Genomic DNA, 14,069 nt, shown 5'->3' with positions numbered 1-14,069 from the left:
ATATTGTACAGAAATCTGTTTCCTGATTTTCTGGGATTTTTGTTGATTTGGTTTTGGGTTTCAGCTGTTGTTTCTTTTCCTATATAAACTCCCAAACCCCCTTCTATTTCAGTAACCCATTAAAAAGTTTTGAAGAAGTTTTAAAGAGTTTTTGAAAAGGGTTTTGGTTTTGTGAATCAATTCCACAAGAGCTTGAGGAGATTATCTATTGAAGTTTGAGCTTCCAACTATCCTCCCTCCATCTCTTGTTATCAATTGAGAAGTTTTCTAAACTCAAACTCTAGCTTTACGTTTATATACTTGTTTGATTATCATTGTTCTTAAGCTAGATTTTATATTTGAGTTTAGTTGATTTGATTTTATCTCATTGTTACACACACTCACTTGAGCTTATTGTATTTGCATACATAGTATATTAGGGTTGTGAGAGATTGTAACATTGAGTTATGCTTAATTGTGTTCTCATCTATTGTAGAGAACAAATTCATATTTGTTACATTGTGAGTGTTGTAGGTTTTCGGTGAGCTAGAAAACCGTGTGTTGTGAAGTTTTTCGGTGAACTAGAAAACCAAGTGTGAGGAGTGAACGTTGTTCGGTGAGCGTTGAAAACCGACATAGTGTGGTTGTAAACATTATTCGGGTGAGCGTAGAAAATCCGGTTGTGATAGTGGATTTCTCCCCGGGAGTGTGGAGGGGAGACGTAGGACGGAAGGTCCGAACTCCGTGATCATATCTTGTGTTTGAGTGTGCTTTGACGTTTATTTATACTTGTGTTTATATTTCTTGTCGCCATTGTCATTAGCTCATTATTTATATGATCCACTATCTAGTTCATATTGTTTACCCCTTGTGTTAGTTTTATATCCTTGCATATACATATATCATATTGTATATCTCTTTGATAGGATATATCATCTTGTGTTAGTTTATATATCCTTGCATATATATATTCATCATATAGGATATATCTCATTGTTCATATTGCTTATCCTAGCTTATATAGTTGTTATATTTCATACTTGCTAGGATAACTTGTTAATTAATTTTAATTGGCATAAAGTCGGATTAGATTAGCATAAGACCCTAATCCCCATATCTAGGGTCTAACATTATATTCATACTGTATTTGTTTATGTATTTCATGTACATTCCAGTTCTCTTTTCTGCTTCATAAAAACTGCGTAATCATGTTTATCATGCCTTACTATATTCATGATCTGTTGATGTGTTAAGAACCTTAGTAGTTCATGACTTAGTGATCTTGTGCGTCATGAATTGACCTAGTGACACGTGTGAGTGTTGACTGAATCTAGGTTGTGAACCCGAATTTATTAGGAATTATGATTATTCGATTAGAGAATACAAGAGAGTTGGGATGGGGAAGTCCTTGTTCATGTGATCGGATATGATTGTTGATGTATTTTCAAGGCTCGCCCCATGATCCAGTGTAGCTTGGGGTTAGTTTGTTGGGTCAAAGTGAAGCCAGTGTAGTCACTTTGGTCCGTGAACTGGATATTCACCCCAGTTTAACTTGAGTTCGAACCAGGTTGAAATCGGATTGCGTGTAGCCCTCTGACCGATCTAGTGTAGCGACGTATTGGGTACACGTAGGGGATTTGTGAACAGTCAGATATCCGGTGATATGAGTGATGATTTTGTGTAAGAATTGACCAGTGACTTGTTATAGGATGGATTAGTCGTAGGAATTAGATTACCGGTTGGCTTGAGTACTTCTGTTCATTCTGATAGTAACAAATGTTCACTTAAATTGTTAGAATTACAGAATCATGTTTCATCATTACTATTGTTGTAGTATGGGTCGTTAGACCGTTTTATTGTTCATGTGAGATCTTGCCATGTGCCATACACGCTGACGTACACCTGCTTTCCTCTGGTGTGCGTCAGACTTAGGAGACGAACAGGTTCAGTTCGATGATGCAGCCGAGCCGGAGTATACCCAGCCGGAGTGTCCACCCGATAGAGTGGAAGAATAAACTGAAGCCTAGACATGTTTTTCTTTTATGTAGTAGTTGATGAACATTAGAACTCGTTATCATTTTATTTCTTTAGTTAATGTCGGATCTTCGTATTTTGGCAGTACTTCTTTATTATGGACTATGTATTTTTATTTCTACCTAGACTTGTTTTGTAATAAGGGTATGTTGAACCCACATTTTATGTCTGGGATGATCTGTTGATGATATGTTTATTTCTTATTCTGGGTTGTCTTTATATTCTTACTATTATGATCGGGGACCTGTGATGGAGATTTGTATATTTGACGCTTAGCGTATTGGATTGAGAAGAAAAGAAAAAAAATGATATAAATATTTTTTCTCAATCTAATACGTCGCGGGCTTGTTCATGCTCCAATTCTCCAGTATTTTGGGAAGCGGGGCATGACATGTTGCATATGTGCGGGACTCTCTTCCTATTAGGGAATCAACCATTAAAGAAGATTAAGAGACCTAAGCTCTTCAAAATCAGCCCTAAATCCTACAACCTAACTTTTCCCATCAACATTTAGTTATTATTAATAACATTTTTTAATATATTTAAAAGTCTATGTTGTTAATTATAAGGGAATCATTAGAAAAAATATTTCATTCTCACTTGCGAACATAAGATACCAAATGTGGGAATGAGAATGCTATTGTCATTCTCACTTTGTTTTCTAATCGCATCCAAACGTAGGAATGAGGATGAACATTCTACTCTCACATTAATTCCATTTTATTCTTTACTTTATTCTATTCTCCCTTGAGTTAATTCTTAGGTACCAACGAGGCCCAAGGGAATTGTGAAGTATGCGTGTATAAGCTTCTGACGCTGTACATGAACTATTAAATTTACATTCGCGAAATACCTTCTATTTTTGTATGAAAGTCCCCGATAAATAAAACTTACATTACTCGCAACAAGAAAAAAAGGAAAAGAAAGAAACTATTGACTGCAAGCAACGAGATGCTTTACTTTCAAAGAAAAACAATCCATAGTGATTGGTAAAAGTTTGTAAATTGAGAGAGTACGTGGATGAAGATGTATTATCCAGCGAAGGCCCACGGTCCACATAAAATAAGAATAAGTTATATATTTTAGCTTTTGAAATGAAATTTGAGTCAAGGACAATTTGATGTTGTGAGTGGAGCCGAAGTCTGGGATTATTTCCTATTGCAATGTGCTTTTTTAGTTTTAGCTATCATTCCACGTGTCAGAAACAAAATATTTTCGTACCTAAAATATTTCTCAATTTAACATATTCCTGCGAAATCGGATACGCCACTTGAAAATAAAAGAAATTAGTCTTATCAGAAATCATATGCACATTTAGAAGATTGAGAATGATTGGCTACAATTTATTTGCTAAATGATTAATTGCTAAAAAACTGGTGGTTCAAAAAAATTTTGAACAACCTATTAAGGAGCAGATCCGAATTCTACTTGGTGTTTTAATGGGCCCACTGCCTAATTGTAAGGCAAGTAAATGGGCCCGGCCTATCATTGTCATCCCATTTATCGATTATTAGATGGTCGCCTGTTGATTCCAGTGATTTGTGGTCTGTCGAGATCTGCTGTTCTTGACTAACAGCAGACAGCATTATGTTGCTAAGGTGGCTAATGTTATTGTAGAGATCAATGGGTCCCACTTAAATATTAGATGGACCCCACAGATAGTCTGAGCTAACGAGAGTGGTAGCCGCCCTTGCTTCCAAGTTTTGTGGGGAGGAGCTTTTATTGGATTTTCGTCTCAGGGTTCTAATGTGATATTCCGCTTAGCTATATTTAGCGTAACTGGTTCTCTAGATGCTATGATAATTTTCTCTACCGTAAAGTTTTGGGTTTTTTTCGATATTAGTTCCTTAAAGTTAATGTTTGCTTAAATCATTTAAACTAGTTTCAGGTCCGTGCGATGCACGGATTTGTTTAATATTTAAAAATTAATGTAGCAAAAGAATGTAAAATAAAACAGTAATAATATATAAGTAGTCAGAAATGATACAACCTAACCTACATATATGTTTAACTTACTATTAAACTGTAAAAAAGAATCAAAATATAATTTCTATTTTATCATAACAAAATAGATAAAATGTCTCATGTCTATATGATTAATGTTCCTAGGAAATGAGGCGACTGACAGAGGAGACTCAACCCCAATAAAAATTGAGGGAGAAAGATTCAACGCAGAGGAGAGTCAAGAAAGGTGAATGTTCCTAGGAAATGAAAAATTGGAGATTAAATTTGATGAAATTAGAGAGATTTTGCTTTAGAACGAGACTAAAATTTTTAATTTTCAAGAAGCAAACGTGGGAGCTCAAGCGACATCGAAGATTTTCTTCAAATAGAGACCAATTTTTTCATTTTCCCAGAAGCAAACATGGGAGCCCAAGCGACATCGAATATTTGCGGCCAAGATTGAAGACTTTAAATTATAAAGATTTGTTGCCACATTTTTTACAGATTTTTTTGGAAATAGTAAAATAATAGGAAAAAGAGGTTTGCCATGTGGCGTTTTCAAGGGGAAGAGACTTTAGATATAGAATATAGATTTGCAACATAACTGATGCATTCTTACTTAAAATATTTATTTTTTTCAAACGACTGAACAATCAAAAATTGCAAATGCCTAGTTTATTTCCACCTACCACAACATTATTTACAATAGTTGCTAGAGAAGTATGTGATTATATGTTGCAGACATGTAATATTGCCCGAGCTTTCTACCACTATAAAAAATGAACTAACATAACTATCTACACCATTTAAATTTAAATTTGTAAAAAATGAATTAATTATCCAAAAAATCAGCTTAAGTTGTTGTCTTTTTTTTTTTGCAATATTTCTATAGATCATCATTAATTTTTACATGCCTAAAACATAAAATGATATTACATTAATGACAAAGCTCATTCATTAAAGTGGCTTATCACATCTCAACATTTAATGTTGAACCTACTATTTGTTGCTCCTTTTGTAGCAAAAATATGGTCTCGCTGATTTTATGGGAATAAACAAAATGTCTTATGAAATTTCAGTGTTTTTATCAAAAGATTTAGCTTCTATTACATTGATTGATACTCAAATAGAATATTCAACCCAATGATATATATGTACGAAAATAAAGTTAAAGAGTTCTAATCTAACATTAATATAAAATCAGAGATAATCGTGACAATAGTACAAACTGAATGAAGATTTGAACATAAGAACTTATATCAAACTAATAATTGATAAGTTTTAATGTCAATATGTTTTCATATAGGATCAATCAACGAATGCATAAACCAACTTACTCTTAGGAAAACATTTATCAAACAAATAGATTTAGCTACATGCATCATAATATGACAACAAACTGCATATGAGGTAAAGAAACAACATGCTAGTAGACTTGAAGGTCCTAACCAATAAGTTTAATCTGAGTTTAACTTCGATACCCCTAAAGTATCTGAGTTTAACTTTGATACCCCTAAATAGGGCTGTCCATCCGGCCCGGCCCGGCCCGGCCCAGAAAACCGGGCCCGGGCCGGGCAAAACCCAAGCCCGGACCCAATTTATTTCGAAATTCGTCGCATCACAATAGATGAGTACATCCCAACTAGGTTGGCACCTACTCACCCATATCACTATCATTTGCAACTTTTTTCGAAATAATTTAATTCAAATTTAAAGCTAAGAAATAAAAATTACAATTTTATGAATATTATCTAATCATTATATCTATCTGCTAGTCCCAACTCTTCAAATTTATCTTCAATCATAGCAATCCGTTCGATGCCTTGTGTTCGCTTCTCGTATCTCCACCAATCCTGTAAGCACATCACCGCTTGTACAGTATACGGATCTAAGCATGTCCTGTGGTCGTCGATCAAACGTCCTGCTGTGCTGAAAGCGGATTCCGAGGCTACAGTCGAAACCTGCACTGATAGTAAGTCACGAACCATGGTGGAAAGTATAGGATATGAAACTGATCCATATACTTTCCACCATTGCAAAATATCTAAAGCATTTCCTTGACATTTAACTAAGGAAGCAGATAAATATTCGTCTATTTCAGAAACCTCTAATCCTGATGAAGTTCCAGATCCACCAGTTAGTTCAGCTACCATTGCATACCTATCAAAACTTACACTTTTACCTCGACCTGTGCTCGAAGCTGAAGGTGCCGAAGCTGAAGACTGTTGTGTAGCTACACCATATCTAGCTGCATACTCATCATATAAGGTTTGAAAATAATTTCTAATAGCTACATAATGAGTAGTAGCAGTAAGGGTGGATCCATCATCTAAGTCTATAATCTGTCCACCATATAATGATTGTAACAAACTTCGAAGGCCAATTTCCTTCAAGCATGGATCAATAAGAACACCAATACCAAAAATATGAGGAATAGGCCTAAAATACTTATTAAATTTACTCTCCATTTGAAAAATTATATTTCCAAAAGTATCATCCATACGATATTTTGCAAAAAATTTTTGAATATTTAAAATTTGTAAAGCAGCTAAAGTAATAGTTGGATAATAACAACCAGATAATAACATAGTAGCATCATAAAAAACTTGTAACATCTCATTTAATTTACATATAACTGTCCATTCATCTTCAGTTATTCCATAAGCACTACCAGAGCTAGAACTAGAAGCATAAAAATTTATAAAATCATTTATAATTTCTTTATATTCTATTGCTACAGATAACATTGCATAGGTGGAATTCCACCTATGGTCAACATCTTTTGGAATTAGTCTAGGCTTATAATTTTTTCTTTTACAACATTGTTTCCATCTTTTAATTCTCATTTCAGAAGCATTATGCATATTAGTAACTGTTCTAACTTTTTCTATCATGGGTTTAATTTCAGAAAATGCACTTTGAACAATTAAATTTAAAATATGACAGATACATCTAACATGAAAAAGCTCACCATGACATGGCAATGACAAAGTTATTTTCAGAAAATCAACAGCTACATTATTATTACTTGCATTATCTAGTGAAAGAGTAAATATTCTTTGATCAATTTCTAGTTTCATAAGTTCTTCAACAATTAAATTTGCAACATTAATACCAGTGTGTGACTCTTCAATTGCAATAAAAGAAACAACTCTTTTAAACATTTTCCAACTTTCATCAATCCAGTGTGCTGTTATACATAAATAACCAGTTTGCACTCTAGATGACCAAATATCAGAAGTTAAAGAAAATTTGCAGTTTAAATTTTTAAAATAAGAAATTATTTTTCCCTGTTCCTCAACATAATATTTTAAAATATCACGTTGACAGGTTTGACGAGAAAATTTTGTAAATGCAGGATAAAAACCATCTCTAAATAAATCTTCAAATTCATCATCTTCTACTAATTTAAAAGGAAGGTTTTTTAGAACAATAAACCTGATTACGCATTTCCGGGCTCGGGCAGCGTCATAATTCCAACTGCCGAAGGTACCTGAAGAGGATGATTGGGAAAGCATAGACTGCCGGATATCACCTTGTAGATTTTGGCCTTTGTTGTGTTTTTCAATATGTCGTTTGAGATGGTTGGTGCCGCTCTTATGATTAGCTTTGAATATCTAGCCGCACAACGCACATTTCGCATTCTGAGAGATGATCCTACCGTGTTCATCCTTGGTGACGTCTATCTTCTCAAAAAAATTCCATACATCAGACCTCGGCCTTTTTGGAGCTCTTGGTGCCGTAGATTCGTCGCCACCAGATTCAGGATTAACACCGGTAGGATGAGGAGTTGTTGTAGGAGGACTCATCTCTGGATCGGTAGGAGTTGCATGTTGCTCTTCATAATCAGACCCAGAAGCCATTTGTTGGAAGTATTAGAAAATACAAAAGATTATAGGATAGTATATTAGTATGAGATAGTATAAGATTGTATAAGAGAGTAGTAGAGAGAGAAATAGATGAGTTTTGTTGTGAGAAAATGAATTGAAACCCCCCCTCTATTTATAGAACCAGCCCCCTAGGTAAATGACCAAAAAACCCTCGAAAAATAGCCGTTTTTGACCGTTTTAAGGGGCAAAACGGGCAAAAGGTCAAATCTGGCCGTTAGGCCAGATTTGGCCCGGGCCGGGCTGGGCAACGGTCACCTTTGTGACCGTTATGGCCGGGCCGGGCCGGGTCGGGCCACCAATTAGTTTAATCTGAGTTTAACTTCGATACCCCTAAAGTATCTGAGTTTAACTTTGATACCCCTAAAGTACCAAAAAGATCCTACAAAGTTTGCCTGAATTTTAACTTTAATTACCCTAAAGTGTTATTTTGCCAAAAAGTGCACTAAAGTTGAACAACTTTTAATTTTGTTACTCAAAATTTAATAAAAATTTAACTCTGATACTCCAAAACTTCAATGATAATTGAATAAAAATTTAAGTGTAGTATCAAATTAAAATTTTGTTTAGGACTTAGGGAATCAAAATTAAATTTTGTTAAAGTTAAGTTAAAGTTCACACCAAAAAAAAAATTATGCCTAAAATTTTCCACCTAAAAATATCCCAAGTTTCAAGAAAATGAAAATTTTTAAACATAAAAAACTTTGGGCACAAAAGTCAAAAATAGGGTAAATTTTGGTATTTTAAAATATCAATTAAAAATAGATCAAGGTTTGGGATATTCCAATGCAAATAACCCTTTAACTAACAATAGGGAATAGGAACATTTATCCTTCTCTAAGATGATAAGTGCGTAGTTTCTCAAAAAGTGAAAATTATTTAGCGTACATGTGCAATATTTCTAGGAATCAAAATTAAATTTTGTTAAAGTTAAGTTAAAGTTCACACCAAAAAAAAAAATTATGCCTAAAATTTTCCACCTAAAAATATCCCAAGTTTCAAGAAAATGAAATTTTTTAAACATAAAAAACTTTGGGCACAAAAGTCAAAAATAGGGTAAATTTTGGTATTTTAAAATATCAATTAAAAATAGATCAAGGTTTGGGATATTCCAATGCAAATAACCCTTTAACTAACAATAGGGAATAGGAACATTTATCCTTCTCTAAGATGATAAGTGCGTAGTTTCTCAAAAAGTGAAAATTATTTAGCGTACATGTGCAATATTTATCCTTCTCAGAAAGGCCCCTATGGTTTGCGCCATAAATCTATTAAGCCCCCAGACTATTATTTGGATCTATTAAGCCCCTATATTTTTTTTATTTTGAATCTATTTAGCCCCTATGGTGTTTCTCCATAACTAAAAAGTAGATTCAATAAGACAAAAATACTCTTTCTTTAGTTATAGAGAAACACCATAGGGGCTAAATAGATTCAAAATAAAAAGCATAGGGGCTTAATAGATCCAAATAATAGTCTAGGGGCTTAATAGATTTACATCGCAAACCACAAGGGCCTTTCTGAGTTTGAACCCTGTATTCAGAGTTCCTGTGCAAGTTTATAATATTAATTTAATTAAATCCACGTATATATCTAACCGTCAACATAAAGATAAAGGGTTGTATCATAGTTGCGGACAGTGCACAACCACATCGATAAACCAAATTGTTTTAGGTAATGATAAAGTTGATAAAATCAGGCAAAATATAATTTGTATCCTCCATTTTAGGTCTCAAAATGATAAAATAAGGGAAAAATATCAACAGTATATTTTTGGCCATACGAAAGAAAGTTGAAGGAGATGTTGATTGAATAAAATGATCACAAAATCTCTTTAGGTAAATTAAGCCCAATTTTTGTCTGCAACTCAATAAAGAAGAATAACTAAATAATAAATTTTTTACTTAGTTTTGGTCACTAATTATAGAAATCAGCATATAAAACATATAACCTCTTTTCCTCCAGTGACGCCGACAACCTTCGCCTCCAGTGATGCCGACAGCTGTTTGTAGCAGTCTTCAGTAGGACTTTTGTCGATAGCCTTCTTTGGAAAGAAGGGATGCGGTGATAATGACTCTCACGCTTACTATATAGGCGTATCATCGTTCGGTGATGCCTGGGTTCTCGAGGCAGATCATAATTTCTGAGATCGAAGGAAAGGAAGCGGCGATTTGGGGAGTTGGTTTCTGAGATCGAAGGGAACGAAGAGGCGATTTGGGGGAAAGAAACGGCGATTTGGGGAGTTGGTTTCTGAGATCGACGAAGGGAACGAAGCGGTGATTTTTTGGGGAAATGAAGAGAAAGAAGCGGTGAAAGGAGATATTTTGGGAATTGCAGAGGATGAAGCGGTGAAAGGGTAAAATTGCCAGGTGGCGTTTCAATTGTTAGGTGGCGTTTCAATGGGTAACAATTTTTAGTAATAGTATATAGATATGCCTAAATCGAGTAAAGGAAGAGTTCATATTGTGCGAAAACATTGTCACATACTCTGCTCTTTATTCCCACTTATTCCAACATTTCATAAATTTATTGCAAACTGCAAGTATTATGAAATTAGGATACAAATAGTGTAACAAAGAAACTCACACTCACAGTAAGGTAGAGCTTCGCATCAAATGTAACTACATTTTTTTTCCCTATCAACACATTTAAACTTGTCAATAGATAAGCAAAAAAATTATTGATAAATATAATTAGAAAAGCTAATGTCCACATTTAAGGAATTCATACATTTTTTGGATTATATTAATCTGTTGCGGTAGAAAAAGATGGACAAAATCTAATTACTTTAATTGTGTTTTCTGTAATAGCAAAGTGATTAATTCTAAAGTTTCCTGTGCACATTGACAATTTATTTTTGAAATATGTGACCAAAAATAACAAAAGCCTAAATGATAAAATCCATAAATTGATTAAAAAACATTACTGTACCAAAGTTTTTTTTGGAAAATAATCTAAAATTCAAATGTCCAAGAAAATCTAAATCACAAAAGTGAGAACTTCAAAACTGCTAAAATAAGTAAATACATCTAGGAAATTATATGCTTACATACACTGACTGCATCCTCACTGGTTGCATCATATACGGTGACATCTCTCAATCCTACATAAATCTGAATCACAAACGGTAAGCTCAAATCCTAAAAATTCCCACAAAATGTTAAGAATTTCATGAAGAATAATGCAACGCATTCCTAGTCATACATATTTACTAAGCAAAAACCCAATTTTGAAAATCTGATATTTAAATCCACAGTGCAAAAACAGTCCAAATTAGCGAAAATAAAAATAATAAATTGAACCTTTAAACTTCTGCCATTAGCCTGAGTTGGGTCTCTTACCTAAAACCAAACTTTAAGTTAAAAAAATAGAGCAGGATCGTGACTCAGGTTCTCTCCGCTGATGTTGATGCTCCTACCTACACTGCCACTGAGGTCGAAGGGATCGATCAAAGTAAAATTAGGCTAATTTATAAGAAGTCAATATCTTCAAGTAGAGGAATTAAGAGTAACAATATCATATGATGAGATTGTCACTCATTACAACGTTATCACAATGAACAACAGCTCAATGAATAACTCAATCCAAAAAAAAATTGATTCGAAGAATCTAACACGTAATATCAAAATTAACAAAACGAAACCTTACATCGAATTAATAAAAATAGACTGTAGTCTAGAAACCCCAACTCCTCCTAAAATACATAATAAATTACGTAATATTATTAGAAATAAAACGCCTAGAATGATCTTAATTGAACAATAATGTAGAGAAGATTAAAAGAGATTACCTCGTTAAATTTTTAAGATATTTTTTAATGACTCTCATAAGGCATCACTAAAAACCATAAGGCTTATAGATGGTTCGTCAAGAGAAGTTAAGCTATACTGATAGATAGCAAAAGAAGAGCTTCACCTGAAGGAGAATTAGAGACACCTGTATAAATATTTTTTGATGAAGATAAACGTATAAATTAGCTTAATTTATCCTCCCAATCTGGTGGCTAAACTATTTGGAGCTCTTGTTGACAATTTGAGGACACAACAAATAACAGAGGCAAAAACTCAAACACCTCAAATGCAAGAAAAAAGGACCCAGTTTTACATCAAAAGTTCTATGGCTGCAAAGTGCCAAGCTTTGATACAAAATTCAAAAAAGACCCAATATAGAAAAGGTGAAGAATAAGAGAAACCCGTGAAGGAAAACTGAAGAAAAATGATTACCTACAAAAGAGACGTTTGAGTATTCAAAGCCCTGACTGTTTTAGTAACTCCGATAAAAATCCAAGGCCCCTCACTGATCATGCAACCAACTTCACTTCCCATACTAACAACCCCAACACACTACAAAAGAAAACCCATATGAGACAATTCAAAATAACCAGCAAATTAAATTCAAAACCATTAGAACACATCAAGACAGTAATTTACTTGGCCACTCTGACAATCCAAACCCGAATAGTCTCGTCCTTGCTCCCCGAATACAACTTATCTAAGCCCGAGGGTAATGCAATTCCTGTAATAACCTGCAAATCCCAATGCCCATCAAAATTTTAAACTACAAAAGACACAAGAGGGGGAAATAATCAGCAAAAAGATCTCACCTTTTGGTGGCCTTGTAGAGGGGTGAGCAAAGAGAAGCTATCACTAACAAACCAAGAGTGCAAGAACTTGCACCTCTCCCCGTAACTACAGTTCCCGGCAATGAAATAGTTGCACAATTTATTCACCTACGGCCGGGGCAGCGCCGCCGTTCAGCCTCCGCCTCTGTCCTTGCCGCATTTGGAGGGTGGGGCCGGGTTGTCGCTGGTGTTAGGGTTTCTCCAGATGAGGCCCTGAGGGGGATTCCGGTAGTTGGCCCGCTTCACGTCGGAATCGAGTGATTGCAGGGGCATTGCTGCTGGAGGTACAGGCAGCGCCCGATGGCGGTTGCACGGCGCCGGCGCCTGCCAACATGGACAGTAAATATTGGAGGGGCCTTGCTGTGGAGGTAAGGGCTAGGGATGTGCGGTTGCAGCTGCGGCTGCAATGGAAGTAGACCTTTGTAGCGATCTCCGTCGCCGCCGTCGCCTCCGCCGGAGTTAGAGGGGCCCATGCGCTGGTGGATTTGCTTGCTGCCGTATCGATCCCTGGGTTCAATGTCCATCGACGCGGAGGAGACAAAACCCTAGGGAGAGGAAAGGGATCGGGATCAGTGATTGTGAGAAGGGGAAAACGCGAATTAGGATGTTTAAGAAATCGGCGATATGAGATTAGTAATTATAATCATGGAGAAGTGAAATCGACAGGGAGAATACCAAGAGACAGAGGTATTGAAACGCAGAGAGAGGGAAAATCACTTAGAAATTTATCGATGGGGAGAAGCGGAATACAAAGAGGGGAGCTTTGGGAAATGAAAAAATGGGAAAACACTGACGGAGACGAAGAGGCGGAAAGAGGAGAGCTTTGGAAATAAAGAAAGGGGAAAACGCTGGAACCCAATGCATTAATTGCGGTACTGGTTTTAATTTGTTGAATGAATTTTTTTAAGGAAATTTAAAAAAAAGGAGAATTTGCCACGTGTCATTTTTGCCAAGTGGCGTTTTGAAGGGTAACAATTTTTAGTAATAGTATATAGATTGCTTTAATTCTTATAACTTGTTTCAAAATTAGTCATTTAAATTATTGAAATTGCTATTAGGACTTCCGATTCTTATAACTTGATTCAAATTATAGCCCTTTCGGTTAGCATTAGTAGAGCAAGATTTAAGAATTGGGGATATAATAGCAATTTCAACAATTTAAAGGGCTGATTTTTAAATAAAGATTTGGATTAATATAAATACAGCACAAAGTTTTTTGGGATTTTAAGATATTTGTTCATACCAACCTTACCTAAGTCATTTTTTAGAAGATCAATAATTTCTATAAGTGTGTGCATGTTAATGTTATAGGGTACAACTGTTTCCAAATATATGATCTAATGAGTCGCTATGTCCATCTAGCCAGACAAGCTGACACCCCAGTGTCAACACGAGAAGCGATGTTAATCGACACGAGACATCCTGACCTCCCAGACGAGTCAACATCTTGACCGACGGGAGAGATAGCCAGAGATCAGCTAGTCGTCCGACTCAGCCGACCAGACGAGTCGATATTCATTAATGTCGACATTAATTGAAAGAGGGTACTTGAAGAATCTTGCCTCTCTGATAAAGTTCTCAACTCCAAATGGAGGGTGATTCGG

General features: G+C 35.2%; 1 protein-coding gene across 1 annotated transcript; it reads right to left on the bottom strand.

The window, feature by feature from the left end:
* LOC109823281 (zinc finger CCCH domain-containing protein 17-like) lies at positions 11,700-12,989 on the bottom strand. Its single transcript, XM_020389567.1, has 4 exons — positions 12,798-12,989; positions 12,448-12,573; positions 12,275-12,369; positions 11,700-12,187 (listed from the first exon to the last, which is right to left on the bottom strand). The coding sequence occupies exons 1-4, from the start codon at positions 12,987-12,989 to the stop codon at positions 12,145-12,147; spliced, it is 456 nt and encodes a 151-aa protein (XP_020245156.1). The 3' UTR covers positions 11,700-12,144.

This window comes from Asparagus officinalis, chromosome 9 (assembly GCF_001876935.1).
Source record: "Asparagus officinalis chromosome 9, Aspof.V1, whole genome shotgun sequence".
Lineage (NCBI taxonomy): Eukaryota > Viridiplantae > Streptophyta > Magnoliopsida > Asparagales > Asparagaceae > Asparagus > Asparagus officinalis.
The sequence above is the reverse complement of the archived record's forward strand: the minus strand, read 5'-3'. Positions and strand labels throughout refer to the sequence as shown.

Coding starts and splice junctions, on each gene's coding strand:
- LOC109823281 (XM_020389567.1), bottom strand. CDS start 12,989: ATGGACATTGAACCCAGGGATCGATACGGCAGCAAGCAAATCCACCAG. Junction 12,370..12,447: donor CTCTACAAGGCCACCAAAAG/GTGAGATCTTTT, acceptor TGGGATTTGCAG/GTTATTACAGGAATTGCATT. Junction 12,188..12,274: donor TGGATTGTCAGAGTGGCCAA/GTAAATTACTGT, acceptor TTTCTTTTGTAG/TGTGTTGGGGTTGTTAGTAT.